Raw genomic sequence first — 23581 nt, 5'->3', positions numbered from 1 at the left:
AATTTCTGAAGCATCTAGACCCAAAACGTCAGCTTTCCTGCTGTGTTTGTCCAGCTCTACACTGTTTATTTAGGTGGTTTCTGAGTAGGCCAATCTTTCAGCACAAACAGAAAAGAATCTGCAGATTTCTAGCATTAGCTGTGATTCTGAATTGGATAATAGTTGCTGGACAATCTTACTATAATTATATGACAATCCTAAATTGGTTGTCAAAAGAGCATATACACTTATTTGCTAGTTCATTTCTCAGGATCAGAGTCAATCTGTCCCATTTAAAATTGAGCACAACCTCCTTGTTAATCAGTCAGCATTAATGGATGCCTTGTCCAATGTAACAAGTTACCATGAGTACAAAACAAATTGCACATTATTTTTGAAATACAGTAAATCCTGACATAGCCACAACTTAAATCAAAACTGTTGGAGAAAATTTATACTGTCATCAGTCACTAAGCATGGCATCATATACAGGCTGCTCTACCTTATGCACAACACAGAAGAATAGATCTTACAAAATAAATTTGGATAAATGGATACATTTACAGGGAGCAAGGTTACATGGATTATTCAAAAGAACTATTTACAGGTTCAACAGCCAAATGGGGTTCTTTTGTGCTGTTTTAATTTTAACCAACAGATACAATTCAGCTTATCTCCTATGGTGTTAGTGTACATAGGCTTCTGACTGAAAAGTAGATAATTCCTTTAAGAAAACAGATCTGAGATACTTCATTTACAGCACAGATTTATTTACAAGTTAGTTACAGTCAGCTGTCATGAACAAAAAGGATGAACAGAACATCCACATCTAATCCAAATGATATAGATTTACTTGATAACTGGTGCTAAGACTGTAAGAGTGTTTATTTGCACTGCATACCTTGAACTGAAATCTAGAAAGTTATGAAAAGGCATACCCTGTATACACTGTCTTCACAAGTGAAGAATCTTATCACTTCTTTTGAGTAAAGGCAAGAAACAAACTGGACTGTAAAACCAAGACATACTGAACCTATCCTGGCTCACTTAGGCCAGACCTAAACTGGCAAAAATAAAAAAAAACTTTAAGCAAGACTTCTCACACTAGCCTAATGTCATTGAACACAGTTGATTTAAGTCACTTACATCAGATTACAATTTTATTCCCAGTTCTGCTTATCCAAATTCACAAAGATTAATGGCTAGATATGACCTTTCAAGGGGTCAATGTTTTTAATCTTTAGGATATACTATTACTTGATTTCAAACATCACATTTTTCTAGTCATGCAAAGACCTAGACAACTTAGCATTTTAAAGCTTAAACTGAAAACATTTCTAATATAGATGAACTTTTACAAACAGCTTTTATTAAAAAGACGTGGTATAAAAATCCCTTTTGTTTTTACAAGCTTCTACATGAAAAAAAAATGTTTCAGCACAAGACAAATCTGTTTTTTTTTTGGAAAAATGTCCAATTTCGCATCAGATACAAGTTCCTGCATTTGTCTTACAATAAAAATGCAGGTAGTTTATCTAACAGCATTAGCAAATTATATCTTTACAGCCAAGAATGAAAACAAATATTCATGCAAAATACACAAATCAATACTACAGGAAGCATGCCAGACTACTGCATTGCATAAACACACAAGAACAGAACATAAGGTTGTGGGCAACAAATTGCCAATACTTTTTGATTGTGCTTAATGTGACCAGTTGGGTAAAATAAGGAGAATTTCTATAAACCAATCCCCCAAGCAGAATGTTTCAGGCAATTATGAATGATGTTAAACCCCACACTGTAGTTATGTTAATACAGCACTGCATTGATGACATGTTCTTTGTTAACAGTAGCATTTACAAATTTTGAATTCACACAGTTTTGATTTGTACCAGCAGCTTTATTAATCCATCAGAATATTAAACAGGGAAAACAATTTAGTATTTTTTGGACAATCAGTATAGAGGGCACTGCTTTATAAAAAAAATTACTAACAGTAACATAGCCATGAATCAAATATATCTTTCTAAATTTGCCTAAAAACAATAGTGAACAAGTTGACCTTCAAGAACCAATGAGTAACATTAATGTTAATGGCACCTTATTAACTGGTCAGTTGTAGTTACTGCATCATTCAGTTTAAAATCATGGTTGAAATCTTTGAAGCACCATCAACAAATTATTCTTGTACACTAAATCTTCCTGTAGTCATAAAACAGTACCCACCTTCTCTTAACTACAAGACCCCCAAAACAAAAAGAAAAGCTCAAATGGTAGCTGCAAGTTGATGAACGACTATCCATTATTTCAGTCCTCATGGTGACTATCAGACTTGTGGCCGCTCAGTGACCTCGACTTAGATCTAGATCTGGACCTTGAATGGCTGCATGACCTTGATTGTGATCGTGTCTTAGAATCCTTTCTAGATGCTGATTTTGATCGCGATACGGATTTTGATCTGGATCTTGAGCGGGATCTAGAGCGTGACCTGGATCTTGATCTAGAATAGGAACGATGGCGACGTCTGTGCCTATAAATTGCAAATCCAATTAAGACAACATGAGATTACATTTAAAGGAAGGGAACCAAATTAGTTTATTTCCTGCAAAATTGTCATCTCTTCATTCTGCTTTTCTCCTATCTTTCGTTGGTTTATGTAATACTTCCATCATTCTATGTAGCTCCTTCCGTACAATGAGGAAGAACTGATTTCATAAATCTTGGAAATCAGAAACCAAACTAAGAAAAATTAAGGAGATGGAGAAAAATGAGAACAGTGGAAAAAGTAAGACTGAATATAAAACATGCAGGTATAAGAGAGAGAGAATACATTTCAGCATAACTTACATTTGTTATGTAAGTAATGCACAAATATGAGAACGACAGGGGAAACATGAGTTAGGAACAGATAAAGCCACTTGGTGCCTCAAAGCCTGCATCATAATTGATTAAGCTCATGACTGATCGGATCGTAACTGCAACTCCAATAACTAAGTCAATGTGTCACTTGTTAATAGTCACAATATGCAAAGAGAAGGGAATCAAGAATACTTAAGGTAAACAAAATGAATGATGGCAGAACAGATGGTATGTTTCCGCTGCAGCATGTCAGAGCTGTTGGATACCAAGGTGGTCTGGGAACAATGCATTTGTAGTATGTTTTCACAGTCCAATAAACTTTTGATTGGAGTTGAGAAGCCAGACTCAAGAGTGTGTCAGGGTCTTTTGGACTAGGAGCTGCATAAATGAAGCAAATTCAATAAATGATCTGAGTGTGAAAGATTATTTTGGGACAGTGACCATACATGGTAGAATTTAGCCATCAGTTTGAGTGCAAGAAACTGATGTTGGAAACAACCGTAATAAATGCAAGGGTAATTACACAAGGATGAGGATTGAGTCAATTGTACAGAACCTGGAAGAGAGTTTGGCAGAAAAGAAGTTGATGAACAACTGTAGTCTTTTAAGAAAATGGCTCATGGCTCTCAAAAATATATAGAGGGAGGAAGGATTCTTGGAAGGCGTTAAACCGACCATGATTAACCAGAGGTTAAGGATATCAAACTGAATGAATAAACACATACAAACATACAAATATTAGCGGTAACCGTGGGGATGGGAAAGTTATAGAAGCTAAAAGATGACTAAAAATGGGGAGAAAATAAACTTTGTGGGTAAGCTAGCAAGTACCATCAAAACAGACAGCAAAGGCTTGTTTAAAAGGAAGAGCGGGAATATCCTCGGATATTACTGGAAACAGCTACAGAGATAGTGGATCCATAAGCGTCCTTATAATCTAGAAATCTTCCAGGATGTAAAAAGATGTACTGGCAGATCATTTAGGAATACACGATATCAATCAAGCAGCCAAAATTGCTGCATGAAAGGGAAATCATGTCCAACAAAATTAGAATTCTTTCAGGAGGCAACAAGCAGGATATATAAAGGGAAACTATTAGATGTAATATCTGGGTTTCCAAGAGACAATTGAGGTTAAATGGAGAGGAAAGCCTAACTCATAGAAGACAGTTGAGATTACAGGGCAAGTTCAGGATGGTAACTTGCGACTAATGGAATGCACAGGAATCAACGCTGCAACCACAATATTCCGCAATATAATAAAGATGATTTTGATGAGTAAAGTGAATGAAATATTGTCAAGTTTGTGCAAGAAACAAATACACAGGGAGCAAGTGGCAAGATGACACAGGAATACAGATAGGTTCTGAAAATGGAGAAAAATTTAGCAGATGGAATAAAGGAAGTTGGAAAATAGGAGATCGGAGGAGCAGAATATTATGAAAATAGAGAAACATCGCAAAAAACTGCAACACAGGGATTCCTCATGCACAGAAAAAAGCTAGCATCCAAGTTCAACACGTAATCGGCTTGTTAAAATTATATAAAATTCTAGTTAGTCCACTTTGAGAATATGGTGAATAGTTTGGATACCGCATCCAAAGAAACATATACAGACATTGGAAGCAGTCCATAGAAGGTTCACTAGGCTGATCACAGATATGGAATGATTTTCTTATGAGGGCAAGTCAAGTAGTTTGGACTTGCATTCACTGGAGTTTAGAAGAATAGGGTGACCATACTGAAACATAAGGTTCTTAGTAAGCTTGACAGGGTAGGTAAGTGGTGAGAATTTATTTCCCTGTGTGGGAAGAGTACATAATCAGAAAACAGAATCTGAGTACGGTATCAGATGTTAAACAGATGTTGAGGAACTTCTTCGGAGGCTGATGATGCCTGTGATACTCTTTACCGTAGAGGGTTGAAGAAACTGGGCGAATAGATATAATCAAGGCTGAGAAACTTCTAATCAGCAAGATAATCAATAGTTATGAGGAAAAGAAAGGAAAGTGACTTTCAGAATTACAACATAGCTACGATCTCAATGCATAATAAAGACTTGACCAGCCAAAAGGCCTACTTCTGCCTCTATGTCTTAATCATTTCATATATGTAATTGTACTTTTATTTCTTTCATGTAAATGAATATAAATTGATTATGGAGGAGGTCTGTGTGCTGAGTTGTTTCCAGGGTGCTAGAAAAGAGCAAAGAAATGGTAACTGTAGCTGAAGAAATGCATGTGGATTTCAGAACAAGACGACAGGATGGGGGAAAGTTGGTCAAGACAATCTTGCTAAAATATGTGAAGTAATATTAACACTGTATTGGAACCAAGGGAACTGTGGCCCATTGTTTGTCACCACAAAGATACCTCATTCACTCTAGCATTGGAAACTGGTAAGAGTTTTGAAGATAATAGCCCAGACAGTTACTTATTTTTCTTCAAACATAACCTGGAGGGGGGCCGAGGGAACATACATCCAGCAACAGCTATAAAGAGGATGAGGATTTAATTTAAAAACACTAAATAGGTCAAATGTAGGTATGGCATACAGTCATTAAGGAAAAGAAAGGTATACAAAAGAGAAAAATAGAAATTGCCGGAAAAGCTCATCAGGTCTGGTAGCATCTGTGGAGAGGAATCAGAGGTAACATGTTGTGTCAAGAGACCCTTGCTCAGAACTGATTTCTCTCCACAAATGCTACTAGACCTGCGGAGCTTTTCCAGCAACTTCTGTTTCTGATTTACAGCATCCACAGTTCTTTCTGTTTTTATTAGGTATACAAGAGAGAGTCTAGAAGCAAGAGAGCCAACTCGCTGCAGACAGGTAGAGCAGTTTGGTCTCCCCCACTGAAGACAACTTGGGAGTTTTTAAAAAAAAATTCTTTCACAGGATGAGGGCATCACTGGCTGATTAGTACTCAATGCCCTTCCCATAGGGCAGTTAAGTGTCAATCACATTGTTGTGCATCCAGAGTCACATGTAGTTCAGCCCAGGTAGGGGTTGGGTTCCTTCCCTAAGGGACATGAGTGAACCATATGGGTTTTTCTGACAATCAACAATAGTTTCATGGTCAGTATGAGATTCTATTCCAGATTTTTACTGAATTCAAATTCCACCATCTGCCACAGCGGTTTCAAATCCAGGTCCCCAGAACGTTATCTGGGTCCCTGGATTAACAGTCCAGAGATAATACCACATGGTCATGGCCTTCCCTCAGAGGATTAGTCATATGAGACAAAGCCTGACTCACAGGACCCTCTGAGCAACCAGTGCAATTATGAGTAAGTACTCTTGTTTAGTACTTTAATAAAGGTGAGTCACAGTTAGTGGAATAGTTTGAGTTGCTATGCGTCACAAATGTCCACATAGCTGGGCCAAATCTTTTGACTAAATAAGAGTGTCTTACAGTATCCCTCACAGCCTTGCATCCATTGTTCATCAAGAATCCACCTTTGCCTTAAAAAGTATTTGAAGACTCTCCTTCAGCTACTTTTTCCACAGAGAGCACCAAGTACTTATGAGCTTCAAAACAAAAAGTAGCTTCCAGTTTTAAATAAGCGACTCCATATTTTTAAAACGTGACCTCTAATTCTAGATTCTTCCATAAAAGGGAATATCCTGATTACATTCACCGTAAGAAGACCCCTCAAGATCTTGTGTTTCAATTAATTCACCCCATTTTGTTCTAAATTCGACCGAATAGAAGTCTAAGTTGTTCAACGTTTCCTTGTAAGGCAACCTGGCCATTCTAGGCAGTGGCTGAGTAAACCTCTGAACTGCCTCAAACATGTTTACATCCTTCCTTGAATAAGCAAACCAATGCTGCATGCAATATTCAAGATGTGGTCTTACTAGTGTCTCAAAAGTTGACTTTGAATCACTTCTCGTACCAAACTGCCTCCTGTGATTGATGCTCAAGGAGACTCAGATCCCTCTGCAAACTCTCATCATTTAGACACACAGTATCTTATCAAAGAGGTCACTATCATTTTTCCCCATGATATACTCCATTTTCTTAATCACTGCCCACTCACTTAACCGATCCATATCCTCTTATGCCCTCTTCACAACTGATTTAAAAAAAAGGGCAGAAACAGCAGTAACAAATTTAGTAACCATACCACCTGACGACAAAGGCAGCAAAGTGAAATGTCTTTGTTTACAAAGTGGATTCAAACATCATACATAGGCATTTAACTACAGGTGTACAGGGTAAGTCAACAATCAGAACTGCAGCTTCAGTGCATGCAAACTCGAAATTCAGTGGATATATTTCCTTGCTCGATAGTGTATTCTAGAGATAGGTTCAAATAACTTTTCTGAAATTCATCCCATACAAGTTACTCCAAGTTAACAATCCTATCACACTATCTGTACGTTAATAAAATTAGTTTTACATTACTTAGAAAAATCCTACAGCATTCTGTTCAATTTTAGAAACTTCACTCATGATTGAACATGAACAACAGCCAATGCAATATGCTTGGCCCTACCTGTCATTGAAAGAGTTGCTACGGCTCCGTCTGCGCTTTCCACTTGATCTGCTCCGTGAACTGCACAAAAAAAAGACCAGTGAAATAAATACACTGAACTGGAGGACAAAAATTGCAGATGCCAAAGTTACATACTTTTTAGGGCTATCAGATCTCCGGTGACTTCGATCGTAAGAACGACTTCGTGATCTCCTCCGATCATAACTTCGACTCCTGGACCTTCTCCTCCTATCATAGTCATCATAACGGTCATATCGTGGTGAACTTCGTGAAGATCTTCGTTCCTTTGATTTCATCTGACCAGGTGCTGCAATTACAAAGACAAAAATATCACACCATCCAGAACACCAATCGTTTATTGAATATATCTTTGCTTTTTCCACCACACACTTCCAAGTTCAAGCTTTGCATGGAACAAACAATTCTGCAATTCAAACTTTAGCAGTTTTCAGCGAGCACATTATCAGTTTTTTGTTGCCATGCACCAAAGCCAGCAATCCCAAACATTCTAGGATGCATCAATCCCATACGGAAATTTCCACTCAAAAGAAAATTACACAATCAATATATCTGCTTAGTTATAAAATGTCTCTTACTAAATCCTTCAAATTATCAATACCTCAGTGTAAAACACAGGATGTATAGATTCAATAAATATAAAAGTACTGGCTTCTATCACATTCATTACTATCAATTTCCATGAGCGTACAATTTAATTTAGATGAATTATACTTACTTTTTCGATCACCTTGGGCGAACTGGATCTCAATCTGGCGGCCACAGACCCATTTCCGGTCCAGGTTGTGGAGTGCATCTTCTGCATCACGAACATCTTCAAACATGCTAAGCTGTTAAGGGGGCTTTTCACTTTCACAGGTTTCGAACACATCCTACAATCTTCAATACACATTTTCAACCACAACATTGTTTTGCCAAAACTTAGAAAATTTGCTTTTTGTATTATATTAAATTGCTTAAGATGTCAAAACTACATCAAATATAGCTTATTACAAAAACTGCAAATTTCTTAATATTACTACTAAAATAGGGTTTTCATTCAAATTTTCTAAGTGAATCATAATAGTATAAAATAAATGCAGAACAGAAAGACAGTATTACATTCTGACGCGAAATATTATTAGGTTGTAGCTACCCTATTATCACATGAAATTCAATCAAGAATTATTTTCTGATCTAAGTCTGGTCTCATTCATTAATAAAATCATATTTAACAAAATGCTGCAAACAATTCAATTGTGACTTGTAAATGAACGTAAATAAATGTCACATTGCTAGTCAAAAAACAATCTTTTAAGTGTTTCACTCCAGTAGGATGTATTCTACTGTGGAGGAGTAAAATATGCTACAATAGTAGTCACTGCACAAGGACAAAACAAAGGTCTGCTCATTTGGCGAGTGACATCCTACAGCTTGCAGGCATCCTTTAATAAATGTCATGCCCTGCGTTAATTCACTAAAATAAGACATCCTGTAGTGCCTGCAACTGTAAATCTGCAGCATCTAATTCAGATCATGGAGGAAGACAAATATGGGACATCTTGTGCAAAAATAGACAGTTAAACAGTATTTGGAGAAGAGACTAGAACAAAGTTGAATAAAATATAAAAAGTATTCTAAACCTTTCAAAAAAAACTTATGTCTTCTATTTCACACCGTAGTGATCTCCTGTTGAGTCAACAGCTAGAAACAAAAAGGTGTCAAGAACACTCGAATCAAAACCAATTTTTGAAAATAAAAAAAGAATGAATTTATCTGCAGCAGTAAGACTATGATTTATCAGTTATAAACGTTTTAATATATATTTGTATTACATAAGGATCATTTAAGTCTGTAAAATTGCAGTTAAGAACAATATTTAAGAGCAAATGAACTGTTTCACTAAGGTAGGATACAATATCAGGACTTTGCTGGTTACCTTAAATTTGGCTGTAAACTTGACCTTGCACCGTCAGCTTGACCTTTAACTCTTTAAGTGCTTGCCAGAAGGACTTGACATGAGGCGCTGGCCCAAATAAGACACTTGGCTTTGACTTTGACAAAACAACCTTTTTTCCAATTGCAGACAAATCGAAGCCTTGACTTTTTCCCTCTTCAAGCTTTAATCTTTTTCACCCTCCCTCTCTTTTCTTCAAGCCTGATCCTTAAGAGGTCTTTGGCTTGTCTGCTTGTCTTATGCTTGGGTTCTATCTAAAAGGCTCTTTCATACTTTCTTTGTGGGTTCGCCAGTTACAGCGGATTGCTTTAAATTTTCTGAGGCAACAACAACAAAAAGGTTATGTCAGGGGATGAGTATAAAAAGACAAACATGCAGGGTTTGAAATCACTTTTTTGACTACCACCAAAATTAGCCAAAAAAGACACCAGCAAGTATTTTTTTTTACACCAACAGCTAAAAATTGTGTCACATTTTCTATTCAGATGAACTTCTGATCAAACAAGAAATACATACCTTACAGCAGAATATAAAAAAAGGAAAAAAAATGTTAGACAAGCAACAGTGGGGTGCACTAAATGAACCCAAAACCAGCAAATCCCTGCAGCAACCAACTCAAATAGCACATTAGTTACACAAAGTGGAGCAGTAGGTCATTTTCTACTAGAAGCATAATAGCACTATTTTATTCAGTAAGCTTCCTAGTCCTGTCAACATGCATTTGTATTCACAGGAATATCAGAGTACACCAACTCTGTGTCAATGTTTATACTTAATAGCTAGATTATGCCAAAATACTTACCAAATAACAAATACATTTAGTTAGGCAATGGAGCATACAAGTCTTAAGTTACTTTAATATTAAAGTTAAATTTACAATTTTCTCAAAGGAATATCATGCACAGTCCATGAAGTCATAAGTAAAATGAAATTCATTTAAACATCCTTACAGTCAATGAAATTTTGTCAAGACACGGAAGCTAAATTTTCTGAATTTGCATTTGCCATAATAGCTTTCCTTGGACAAATATTCAGGTCTCAGACCTTCAAGCTTCAAAAATAAGTAAAATATATTATAATTGAGGGGAACGAGGAATCAAAGCTGCATTCAAAATTTCAGCTCAAAAATAGGCGTAGATGCAATACTCAAATATTAGAACGTGTAGAATGCAGAAGATCAGAATTCCCAAGTCAAACTGCACATGCAAAAATTGCTAGAAATATTCAATCTGAATTTAAAATTTGTCATGCGTAATTCTGCATCACAACTAGTGATCTGACAACAGTGCAAGATGCAGCATTTTCAGATTCTTTCAAAAACCTCAGTGCAAGAATAAATCAACTCCCATCTTACAATGCAATTTACTGCCAGGTGCTTAGCATTAGATTATCCAACAATGTGAAAGCAAACAAACACGAACCAGGAATTTAGTGATAAAACTGAATTTTCATAAATAAAATTGGGACCATAAGGTTTTAGAAAAGGAGCCTGCTTTGTCAATTTTACATTTATAGCTAATTTATCACATCCAAACACTTACAGATATGAAAGTATTATCAGGCATTATATACAAAACACACTGCATTTTGAATTTAGAACTAAATTCAAACATTTATATTTTTGATGTAATTCAGATTGATTTTTTTAGGCCAAATTATCCATACAAGATTATTCCATAACTCTGATTTAAGAGTATGGGTGTGTGAATTTCTGAGGAGTAAAAAAAATCAATTTGATCTAGGCATTCATGCTTATTGTGCAAAGGACCTGCCAGAGATGATGTCCTTCTAATTTTAGAAAAATAAAATCACTGGATGAAAAAAATGGATCCTATTCTAAAAGCAGGCTGGAATAAGAATTCAAAAAATTTCTGACTCAAGATTCGGATTTACTTCAATACAATTTAGTACAATAATGGGATAAGTTCATGTAATACTTCTGTATAATTCATTGACAATGCAAGCATCTATTACTGGCGTACATTAACTAAACCCATAAGAAATGGTGACAGCAGACCAAGCAGCATCAGAGGAGCAGGAAGGCTGACGTTTTGGGCCTAGGCCCTTTATCAGAAAACTGAAGGGGGGGTCTAGGCCTAAAACATCAGCCTTCCTGCTCCTCTGATACTGCTTGGCCTGTTGTGTTCATCTAGCTCTACACCTTGTATTCTCAGATTCTCCAGCAACTGCAGTTCCTACTATGTCAGAAATGGTGACAGCTTGCTTCTGGACGACATAGAGGTTTCAGTTAGGCAGTGGGAAGTTGCAATTATTAAATTCAGACCAGTAGATATAATCCAAAACAGTCACTGATTATCCACAACTGATTTTGAAACAGCTAAGGATCCTGGGATTGTACTCATTAGAGTTTAGAAGGTTGAGGGGAGATCTAATAGAAACTTACAAGATAGTGTATGGCTTAGAAGGGGTGGACGCTAGGAAGTTGTTTCTGTTAGGGGGGAGACTAGGACCCATGGGCAAAGCCTTAAAATTAGAGGGGGTAAATTTAAAACTGAAATGAGATGACATTACTTCAGCCAGAGCATGGTGGGCTTGTGGAATTCATTGCCATGGAATGCAGCGGAGGCTGGGACGTTGGATGCCTTCAAGGTAGAGATCGACAAATTCTTGATCTCAGAAGAAATCAAGAGCTACGGGGAGAGTGCAGGGAAGTGGAGCTGAAATGCCCGTCAGCCATGATTTAAATGGCGAAGTGGACTTGATGGGCCAAATGGCCTTAGTTCCACTTCTATGTCTTATGGTCTTATGATTTTAGAATGTCACGTAAGAGTTCAGCAAGAATAGCCATTTGGGCCTCAAGCTTGCTCCACTATTTGAGAAGATCATTAGACTAATTCTGGCTTTAATGGCATATTCCTGCCTAGGCCCCAATGAATGCAGCAATAAATCAAGAACTTCACTACCCATAATTTAAAAGTATTTGATGATCCCACCACAACTCACTGGGGAAGAGATTTTATTTTCACAAGACCCATCAGGAAAAAATTCTCATCTCTGCCTTAAATGGGAGACCTCTTTCATTTAAGCCATGACCCCAATTCGAATTTCTTGTGGAAGAGGAAGCATCCTTTTAGTGTTAACCCAGCTATGTTGTCTCATGTTTCAATAACATTACCTCACTCTTCTAAACTCCAACAAATACAGGCCCAACTTTTGACCATAAGACAACTCCTTCATGCCTGAAGCCAATTAAGTAAATCTCTTTATTGACGATCCCCATTAGTGACTACATTGGCACTTTTGTACAAATTTCAAGAAAATGAAACTCTTGCAGACAGAGGTAGGGATAATACCATTGCTCAAGACCCAACATCCAGTACAATAAAAAGGACAAGTAAACCCACTCAATTAACATGCAGCAAATCTTTCAGCTTTATCAATTGGCAACCGTTCACCAGTAATGCACTCACTCAGGCTCATTTTAGGGTTCACTAGGCATGTTCGGCTCCAGACCTCATTGTCACAATGAGGTGGTACCGGTATTGGGCTGGGTTGACAAAGTCAGAAATTACACGACACCAGGTTTATTTGAAATCACAAGCTTTCAAAGCGCTGCTCCTTCATGCGTCAGAAAAAACACTTCCTGATGAAGCAGCAGCATTCTGGAAGCTTGCGATTTCAAATAAATCTGTTGGACTATAACCTGGTATAATGTGACTTTTGACTGATTCCTCATTGCAGCCTTGGTTAAAAGTGGACATGAGCTGAAGTTTAACTTCGCATCTAAGCATCAAACAAGCATGAAACCAAGCTATCCTAGTAAGAACATAAGAACTAGGAGCAGGCGTAAGCCGTTCGGCCCTTCGAGACTGCTCTGCCATTCATTAAGATCATGGCTGATCTTTTCGTGGACTCAGATCCACTCACCTGCGTTCTCACCATATCCCTTAATTCCTTTATTGTTGAAAAAAATCTACATTAGCTTTAAAAACATTTACTGAAGTAGCGTCAACTACTTCACGGGGTAAGGAATTCCATAGATTAACCACCCTCTGAGTGAAGAAGTTCCTTCTCAATTCAGTCCTAAATCTGCTCCCTCTTATCTTGAGGCTATGCCCTCTTGTCCTAGCTTCACCTGCCAGCGGGAACATCCTCTCTACTTCTATCTTATCTATTCCCTTCTTAATTTTATATGTTTCTATAAGATCCCCCCTCAATCTTCTGAATTCCAATGAATATAATCCCAATCTACTCAGTCTCTCCCCATAAACCAATCCCCTCAACTCCAGAATCAACCTTGAGGCTCCTTGGCACTCCCTCCAGTGCCAGTACATCCTTCCTCAAGTAAGGAGGCCAAAACTGCACACAGTACTCCAGGTGTGGCCTTACCAGCACCTTGTACAGCTGCAACATAACCTCTCTGCTTTTAAACTCAATCCCTTTAGCAATGAAGGACAAAATTCCATTTGCCTTCCTAATTACTTGTTGTACCTGCAGACCACCCTTCTGTGATTCATGGACAAGGACACCCAAGTCCCTCTGCAGAACAGCATGCTGCAACTTTTTTACCATTCAAGTAATAATCCCTTTTACTATTACTGCTACCAAAATGTATGACTTGACATTTATTTGCATTGTATTCCAACTGCCAGACCTTTGCCCACTCAATGTATCATGTTCCTCAGCAAAGTTTCACAGTCCTCTGCACACTTTGCGCTGCCACTCATTACTGTTATCTGCAAACTTTGACACCCTACACGTGGTCCACAACTCCAAATCATCTGTATAAATTGTAAATAATTGCGGTCCCAACACGGATCCCTGAGGCACACCACTCGTCACTGATTGTCAGCCAGAATAGCACTCATTTATCCCCACTCTTTGCTTCCTGTTAGTCAACCAATTCTCTATCCATGCTAATACTTTATCCCTAACACCATGCATCCTTATCTTATGCAGCAGCCTCTTATGCGGCACCTTGTCGAAGGCCTTTTGGAAATTAAGTACGACTGGGTCCCCATTGTCCACCTTGCTCGTAATGTCTTCATAGAATTCCAAAAGATTTGTCAAGCATTTCTATCGAGATGCCTTGCTATTTCTTCCTTGATAGAGTCAAGCTTCTTCCCCACTTCAGAGGTTAAGCTAACTGGTCTATAATTCCCTCTCTTTAGTCTACCTCCCCTTTTTAAATAGTGACATCACATTTGCTGTTTTCCAATCTGCTGGGACTGCCCCATAGATAAGTGAATTTTGGAAAATTACCATCAGAGCACCTGCTATTTCTCCCACCATCTCTTAATATCTTGGGATGCATTCCATCAGGCCCAGGAGACTTTCAATCCTTAGCTCCATTAGCTTGCCCAACGCTACCTCTTCCGTAATAATGACTGTTTCCAGGTCCTCACTTACCTTTGTCTGTCAATTACTGGCATGTTATTAGTGTCCTTCACTGTGAAGACCGATACAAAATACCTGTTCAATGCCTCAACCATTTCATTATATCCCATAACTAAATTCTCCTTCTCATCCTCTAAAGGGCCAATGTTTACTTTAGCCACTCTTTGTCATTTTATATATTTATAGAAACTTTTGCTATCTGATTTTATATATTTATAGAAAATTGAAGTTAATGCATTCAGGAAAATTCTTCAAAGGCTGATGTTATATCTACCATGGAAGAGAGTAGTTCTAGTTGTTTTGAAGTCAATTATTGCAGCTTCAGATAATTATCACAAGTGTTCCTTGGGGCTGTGTATTAGATGTACCCATAATGAGCTATTACATAAAATGTAACCGTTTTTAAAAAAAGAATTCAGAAAATAAGCCTCACATTGCAATGTTCAAGTCCAAATTTAACTCCTTAGATAGTAAAGCTGTAAAGGTCTGAATGCTGCTGAATTATCAGTTCGGAATCAACATGCTCAGGCAAACCACACAAGTGAATCAAAGGGTGATCTGTCAGAGAAGTGTTGTGATTGCTACAAGTCTGATGCCAGGGGTTATGGCAAGTATCATCATCACAAGGTAGGAGTCAACATAATGGAACGTTCCCACTAGCCTAGAAAGGGTTACGCTGCAACAGCCAAAAAGCGTGGCAACTTCCAGGTTAACTGGCATTTAACTGATTAACCTGAACATTCACTGTTAGCATTATTAGCTGCAGTGTGTACTATATACACAATGTGCTGTAGAAACACACCATGGATTAATGCCAACATCTTCCCTGACCTATCATCTCCACAACTCAGGGCAACAACAACAGGTACATGGGAATATTGCTGCCAAGTTGCACACCACTGTGACTAGACAATTACTGCTGGCAAATCTGGGTTCCAACAGTTCAGACATTCCCATTAAACCCCCATTTAAAATATTCAGAGTTTCTGCTCATTCTAAATTTAAAATGTTTATCTTAGGAAAATACTATAAGTATGCAAATAATTAACTAAATAGTACTAAACAAAGTCAGATGAACTTTCCATAGTACCCCTTTTATTAAAGCCAGCTCAGTTTAGGTCACTGATGGTGAAAATCTGCTGAGTGACTGGACATATTAATGTCCAATCAATGGAAGGTGTAATGTTCTCTCAGGAAATCTGTTTCCAGTATGTATACATGCTGGCTGTTACAGAATACTACTAGGTCTAATTCTACTAATCAATTTTGTGATGTAACATTCAGCAAACAATGTCACTTTCAGGATTAATGCTGTTCAAATGAAGATCACAGCATTTTAAAAATCTTTTAGAAAGTATACAGCCCATCAATGCTTTCTCTTATTGCCTGAAAAGTAAAGCTATTTAATTCAGAAATCAGAGTCCCATGCCTGATATTTATGCTGCAGAATCCAGCTTTCTTCACTTGACAACTGATAAATCCATAAAAGCTTGCTTTTGCAATAGTGAATTTGTAAATGTTTTTAACTGCAAGAATCTGGGGATATTAGCAGTGATAAAATTACTCAACATACATCCAGAGGCCAGGATTAATGCTCCAGATATTGAATTTCAAATTGCAATAAATCAGGAAAAGAAATTTAAAATCAAATCAGGGATCATGAAACCAGCATATTATCATTAAAAATCTGCTTGGCCATAACGTCCTTCAGGGGAGCAAATCTACTATCCTTACCCTGTCTGGCCTATTTATGATCGCCAGGCCCAAGCAACGTGGTTGACTTTCACTTCCCCCCCCCACTTAAACCTTTAACCACCATCTTACTCAATGGTAATTCAGGGTGGACAGTAAATGTTGGCCTCGTCAGCTGTATGTATCAAGGACTTAGAGATCTATACCTACAGAATGGTGGTTGCTGGAATTCTGAAACAAAATCCGATATTGCTGGAGAACTCAGCAGGTCACACAGCATCATGTGGCAGAAAGCACAGTTCGTGTTTCAAGCCTAGGTTACACTGAAGACTGAATTTCTCCAGTAATTTCTACGTCAAAAGATATTTACACTGGTACTCAGTGCAAGATGCATCAGGTCCATAGATTTGGACCCATACTCTCAACACTTCTGGAAAGTGAGGAAGTCCAAACAACCTTTTGCTATAGTTCAGTCTGTAGCACTCAGAGTCAGATGATTGTGAATCAGGGTCTATTCCAGGAAATGAACAGAACAATCTAAAACATTACAGTGCAGCAGTCTATGTATCACAGTCACAGGTGCTATATCACAGGTGAGACATTAAATCAAGACTCTACCTGCCCTTTAGGCTGACATAAAACATCCCACGGCACTATTTGAAGATGATCAGGGAGATATCCCTGGTATTGTGGCCCATTATATCCCTCAAAGTAAGAAAACAAAACTTGGTCTAGTCGTCATCATGATGTTGTTTGCAAATTGTAGGAAACAGTCAATCATTCTGATTATACTAAAATTCTACAAAGTATCTTTCATTTAAATTCCAGACATTTCAGGGTGCTTAAGTGGCAAGATGAAATGTAACAGGCCATATTTAATGCCGGATATTTTGAACATTAGGAACAAACAATACCATGAATTTCACATGAACAAATAATATTTAATGCTAAAATTCAAATTGTTAATCTGACAAGTCAGGGCACAAAATCAATTCACTTTTCAGAATTTAACCAAGTAGCCAAAAAAACAAACTTACATGGATACCACTTAATACATGGCATTTGTTTTTCCCATAAAGCACCTTTTAAAACTAGGTCAAAGTGGTGATACAAGCTAAGGAGGATGCTTCACTCTTCTTTAAAAAGTTACTAGTTTAGATGTTGTTATGTATGCATGTGCAATAAAGATTGTCAAATTTGGTACGGATGTGCGAAGTTAGAAAAGGAGTCAGAATGGTTGGTTATGTTGTGAGAAGGGCTGTAATACATACTCTAATGAATAGTTTCCTACTATGCTATAAATGAGTGCAATTACAATGGAACATCAAACATTTGAGTAAATTACTTTATTTGCGATTAAGTTTTGGGTATTCATTCCTGGTAAATTGGGACACAAAAAAAGAATAGACTGCGTCACTGTAGTACAACATTTAAGCTTCCAATTTCTAAGCAGCCATATCGCATTACATTGCTACTAATTTGAGCTAATTTTTTTGCTGGTATTCACAGGCTAACAGTCATGAATTTTAGCCCGAACAGTGCTTCATTTGGCTCTATTTCAAACTGAAATTACTTCACATTTTAGCACAATCTATAATCTAGCTATTCTCAAAAGCTTTCAGATTTCTCACAAATGTGATTGTTGTTTGGTAGCAGACTTTGAATATTGCTGAAGAGACACTAACAATGAATTTAATATAACCAGTTCAGCCTGTGGCATAGCCTTTTTTTGCATTGCCAGAGTGTTTGGGAGGGCCATAGATTCCCTCTGCTTTCTTCACAGCAATGACTCAGCCAATCAGTAATCTTTTCTCCTGTGGTAGAAATGGCGGTTGTTTTAAATTTGCCAATCTTGCATTTGTCCTGATCAAACTGGGTGCAAATTGAAAAGCTTTGATTATACACATCTTTTCAGTAATATTCAACAAACTGTCATCTTAGCCAGCAAGACTGTAGCTTGTAATTCAAATACAATTTTCACATGCAAGCCCCCAGTACAGTCCCCACTGCTTAAAACATTCACATTTCAAACAGATAGCAACATAAACTATCAGAGAAAGGAAAATTTAGTTGCATCTATGCCAATTTTAAAGTTGTCAGTCAGAGCATCAAGTGCTCCATTTACTTTATGCAGAAACACTATACAAAGGCGTTTTTTTGGGAAAGTGACATTGTGGAACTTTATTTCAATAAAACATAGATTACAATCAATTTAACTTAAGCAGATTCCATGACTAACAGGATTGATTAATTTCCATAACAGTCTCGGATCAGTTTCTCTGCAGATAGATTTAGAACAACTTTGGGTATTTGAACTGTGAAGTTATTAGTCACAGAACTTAGGTGACCAGAGTGGAGAGGCTTATTGGTTGGGGAGTAATCATGATTGAAACCACTCAGTTGTTAATACATAAGCCAGATAATGGATTAAAGTGGATAGGTGCTCCTGTGTTACAATATTAATACTTTGATGAAACTGATAGAACACATTAAAAATCAAAAAATTCAACACCTTTTCCTTATTAATTCTATAATGAGAGTTCGGTTAAAATTGTCACCAAGCAAATGAAAAAGGACCTTTATAACCATAAGACATTATCTGTTATTTTCAGTGGCTATAACAAGGAAATCATATGCAAATATGTGACCACTGTAAGAAGTGGGGACTGTATTTAGCAACAAACACACTTGGAGTTATATCTTAAATACCATCACTGGTCCCAAGCAGCAATTTCTATAAGTATAGAGCCACAATGAACCAGATTGAACTTGACATTCAAATGCATCATATGATGAAAAGACCTTGGTTATGTCTGCTTCACTTGCTTAGGAGAACTGCTGAAGAAAGGATATTGTATATATGCAAATCCTCTTGGACGTCGCGTGTAGAAGTCAAGGGGAACGTAAACATCTACTATTGGGCCATAGCGACCAAACTCACGACGTAAATCCTCAGGCCTAAAGTACCATAAAAACGATACAGGTGATTTGAAACACAAATTTCCCACTGTGCATGTGAAGAGTCCAAAAACTCTATCGACATTAAACCATCTGAAAAGGAGATTCTATAATCAAGAAGATTTTGCACTCGAACATCAAATCAACTCGTAAACTGTCTACAGGATGTCAGGAATAGGATCAGTCAAGTTGGAGGCACTCATGGGCGAAATGGCTAGATGGCTAGACATCCCATTTTAATAAATGGGAAACTTAGTAATGCCTCAACTTTAGCAAAGATTTACAGTTCTTCAACTCTCTCCAATCATTTAAAGATGTCATCCAAAATAAATATTCTGGTGAAAATGAGTTTATAAACCAAAACATATGGCTTCATATGCCTCTGAACTAAATATGAAGATGCATCCAATATAAACTACACAAGTTTCTCACATTGCCTTGTCAGTGTTCTGTTGAGGTTATACAGTTGACTCTTTCTAGCCACTTGGTTCCTGCTGCCTCTCCTGGTATTTCAAGCCTGTCCACAGTTTAGCATCTTGTATCATTGATGTGTACTTTAAAAGTATCGAACTGAATTAGATTAGTCGCTATAAAACTAAATTAATTTTATGTCTATATATTATTTCTTGGCGTCTTTGACCTGTATCCATTTTTATCCCAATCAATTTTCCATTCCTGACTTAAGGAGCATTTAGCGCCATCTCCATCTAATTCAAAGTAAATGTCCCCAAATTTGAATATCTCCAAATCATTCATTACTGTAAATGTTTTAAAAATATAGTTTCACAATTAATTTCATTATAGCCTTTGGTCTAATTTAGTTCAAACCAGAAAAAGCAACAACACTGCATATTAAACAAAATAAATTAGCTTACCATCTTACTTATCCCTAATTTCTAAGTAGAAAGTTACAAATTTTGTTAAAAAATTAACATTCTAAAACTGTATTGTATTCCTTTGGTAGCACAAAGGTTTGGTAATAAGACTTCACTTTACAATAACAGGGTTCTACCCAGCATTTTTCAGAGGCTGACCCACTGCTCCTCACTCAATGGTCAGGTTCTCTGGAAATGGAATACTTGCGCATACCGTAAATACACAAGTTATTAAGTGAAGACGATTACATAGATGTATAAATTGCTCTGAACGTACCATGATTTTACTCAATATAATGCAACTTTTTTTAAACAAAGCATTCCTACATTTTTAAGAGCAATATTCAACACTAATTCATTTCTGGCTAAAATTATTTTTTGAAATATATTGCATTGTATTTCAGTATGGTACTATGCTGTTTCTAAGTTGAATCAAGTGCAAAAGGGCTCCCATAATAACGGTGCAAAAACTGCCACAGTGCAGTATCACAATGATTAATTTAATTTTTACATCTGCATTTAGTCAATAAATATTAGCTGGGCAGCAAGCAAACAGTTGGCATGCTTCGGACTGTGGTTCCACTGCAGTCACTGATTGCCCTGGAGAACGCATATGTGCAAAAGTCAGCTAAATACAGGAAAAGCTTAACAGAAGTCTAATCTGAACATTTCGCTCTCAGGAACACACAGGCAAACAATACCAACTTAACAGGTCATTTTCAAGTAACTAAAATGAAGATCACAAACCCTCAAGAAAAATTAACTGCTTGTGCAATTAGAGTCATAATCATACGGCACAGAGATAGATGCTTCTGTTCAACTAATCCATACCTAAAGTAAACTTGCTCCACTTGCCTGCATTTGGCCCAGTACCCTCCAAACCTTCCCTATTCATGTACTCATTTAAATGTCTTTTAAATGTCGTAACTGTACCTGCATCTACCACTTCGTTGCACACATGAATCACTAAGTTAAAAAAAAGTTGCCCCCCTCATGTCCTTTTTAAAACATTCTCACCTTAAAAATGTGCCCCCTGGTTTGAATCCCCCCCATCTAGGTAAAAGGCCCTTGCCATTCACTGTATCTATGCCCCTCATGATTTTATAAATCTTTAGGTCACTCCTCAATCTCAAACTCGGGCTGGGGGGGGGGTAGAGAAGAAGAGGAGAAGAGAGAGCGAGAGAGAGAGAAAGAAAAATCCCAGCTTTTAAGTCAAACCCCTCATTTACACCAACATCCTGCAAACCTTTTCCGGACCCTGTCCAATTTAATAATATTATTCGAGTGGCAGGGCTACCAGAAGTGGACACACTACTCCAGAAGAGGCCTCAGTTATGTCCTCTACAACCTCCACATGACCTTAAAAAGTTCACTGGCACTGGACTTCAGATATATTTAACTTGATGCACTGGAATACATACAATATTGCTACAAATTGCAAAGACAATCCAACCTCAGTTATTGTAAGTTATTTAATAGATGAATGCACATTGGTTTATAACCATTCTCTCTCAACAACTTTTCCATGTCTTGCCAACTTTACAGCACTAGTTATTCATTTACGCACACACTGCATTTAAGAGTGTTTTCTAACATCTCAAATTAATGCAAATTCACTTATCTTTAGGTGCAAATAATTTCAATAACTCAGTTCTGAGGTAGGGAAAACTTCACAGGCTCTTACTCGCTCAATAATTAGTGATGTATGCTTCAGTTTTGTGACTGAACAGAAAAACTTGTGTGGTACTTAAAGAATCAACATTACCCAAAATCCAACATTTAAAAAATAATCAAATGCTAGAACGCCATCTTAATAATCAATAACACCTCAATCAGAAGCCTAAAAATGTATTCCATCCCTCCTTCCATGGGTTGATACCTTCAGCAAATTCACTCACCTTATTGCATTAAATTTCTAATAAAGTAAAAACTTCAAGCACAAACTGTTTACTTTCAAGAACATTACAAAAGAAAAATCATAAACCAAGCACTCACTATTCTTAAAACCCATGAAGCACAGCAGATTAATTTTTCAACAGCCTCTTAGTAACTTTTGCATGGATAATAATCTATAGGCCAAGGGTGTTTACATATAGTGCAAGCACAAATTTTTTGATGGAAAAAATCTGTCCAGAGTACACAACACAATAAATAAGCAAGATTGAATGCAACTGACTGTTCAACATAAAAATCATAACTTTTCAAAATATCTCATCAAAAACTATCCTTTGTCCATTCCTTTGGTACATTTACACCCGATTGTTCTAACACACTTCTGGCTGGCCTTCCACATTCTACAGTGCAAATTTTAGATCATCTGTGTCCTTAACCCCCAGAAAGTCCCGCTAACTGTACTCGATGACCGACAACAACTCCTACTAAACAAATGGCTCAGTTGTAAAAATTCTCATTACGCTGAATTCCACCTCAGATTCACCCCCTTCTTCAATCTCTTCTAACTCCGCAACCATGCAAGATGTCTGCACTCTTCTAATCTTGGCCTCTTCCCCATCCCCAATTGATTTTGCTCCAGCATTGGCGGACATGTTCTAGCCTCATTCCTAAACTCCAGAGTTCCTCTCTCCCTGTCTCACTTTGCTTTCTAAGAGAAAGCGATAGTCCTTAAAATCCACTTCATTAATCAAGCTTTTGGTCATCTGCCGTAACATCTCTGAAAAGTGGCGCGGTGTCAGATTTCGATTTGTAATCCTAATAACGAAACAACTTTATTCGGGCACATTGAATGCGCTATGAAAATACAAGTTGCCGCCTTTAAGTATTTCTTCTATAAGCGTCTACAATTTCCTTGCTTTTTACTTGTAATCCCCCAAATGTTGAACCCGGAGGCTTTTAGAAAAGTGTGGCCTAAACAGACCCACGTTAGTTGAAGCCAACATAAACCACATTAAGGAATATCTTCAGCAGTTTAGGTGACCTAGTTACTAATCCCAAAAGCGGGAAAGATCTAGACTAGACTAAGCAGTCACTGGATAAAGAGCTACTCTCGGATTCCCCGGTTTCGCGGAATTTTCCTAACTGCGACGAAGGTAGGAGAAATCAAAGAGCCTGGCAGGTCGAAGTCGCCGCGGGCTCCGTCTCCCCATATCACTAGAGGCTGGCGGGCTGTCTGTCAGAGATAGAGGCCGAGGCCCGCGGCCTTCACGCAGAGGGCAAGACCCCGCGCTCGAGTAAAGGGAGCAACAACCAAAACAATTAAAAAAACCGAATTCGGCCTTCCCTTGCTTAGCTTTCTCATCGCACTATCTCACCTGGTGCAATCGCCGACATTCCTAACGAAGAGGGAGCTGTTGGGCGGGCGAGCGTACCGAGACATGGCGGCTGCGGTGGCGGCACCGAGAGAAAGAGGCGAACTGCGTCGCCAAGTGGCGAGTGCGCAGGCGCGG

General features: G+C 37.7%; 1 protein-coding gene across 1 annotated transcript; it reads right to left on the bottom strand.

The window, feature by feature from the left end:
* Nucleotides 1-728: 728 nt before the first annotated feature.
* srsf10b (serine and arginine rich splicing factor 10b) lies at nucleotides 729-23557 on the bottom strand. The gene is made up of 6 exons (XM_048558160.2): nucleotides 23447-23557; nucleotides 19198-19302; nucleotides 8077-8180; nucleotides 7476-7647; nucleotides 7341-7400; nucleotides 729-2512 (listed from the first exon to the last, which is right to left on the bottom strand). The coding sequence occupies exons 1-6, from the start codon at nucleotides 23509-23511 to the stop codon at nucleotides 2290-2292; spliced, it is 729 nt and encodes a 242-aa protein (XP_048414117.1). The 5' UTR covers nucleotides 23512-23557; the 3' UTR covers nucleotides 729-2289.
* Between the last annotated feature and the right edge of the window lie 24 nt (nucleotides 23558-23581).

This window comes from Stegostoma tigrinum, chromosome 24 (assembly GCF_030684315.1).
Source record: "Stegostoma tigrinum isolate sSteTig4 chromosome 24, sSteTig4.hap1, whole genome shotgun sequence".
Taxonomy (NCBI): Eukaryota; Metazoa; Chordata; class Chondrichthyes; order Orectolobiformes; family Stegostomatidae; genus Stegostoma; species Stegostoma tigrinum.
Note: the sequence above shows the minus strand (reverse complement) of the source record. Positions and strands in the feature narration are given on the sequence as shown.

What these genes read in the sequence shown, in the direction of transcription:
- srsf10b (XM_048558160.2), bottom strand. Translation starts at nt 23,511, where the DNA reads ATGTCTCGGTACGCTCGCCCGCCCAACAGCTCCCTCTTCGTTAGGAAT. An exon ending in AGATCTGATAGCCCTAAAAA is followed by an intron (nt 7,401 to 7,475) that starts GTATGTAACTTT and finishes TTTTTTGTGCAG; the next exon opens with TTCACGGAGCAGATCAAGTG. An exon ending in AGCAACTCTTTCAATGACAG is followed by an intron (nt 2,513 to 7,340) that starts GTAGGGCCAAGC and finishes TGCAATTTATAG; the next exon opens with GCACAGACGTCGCCATCGTT.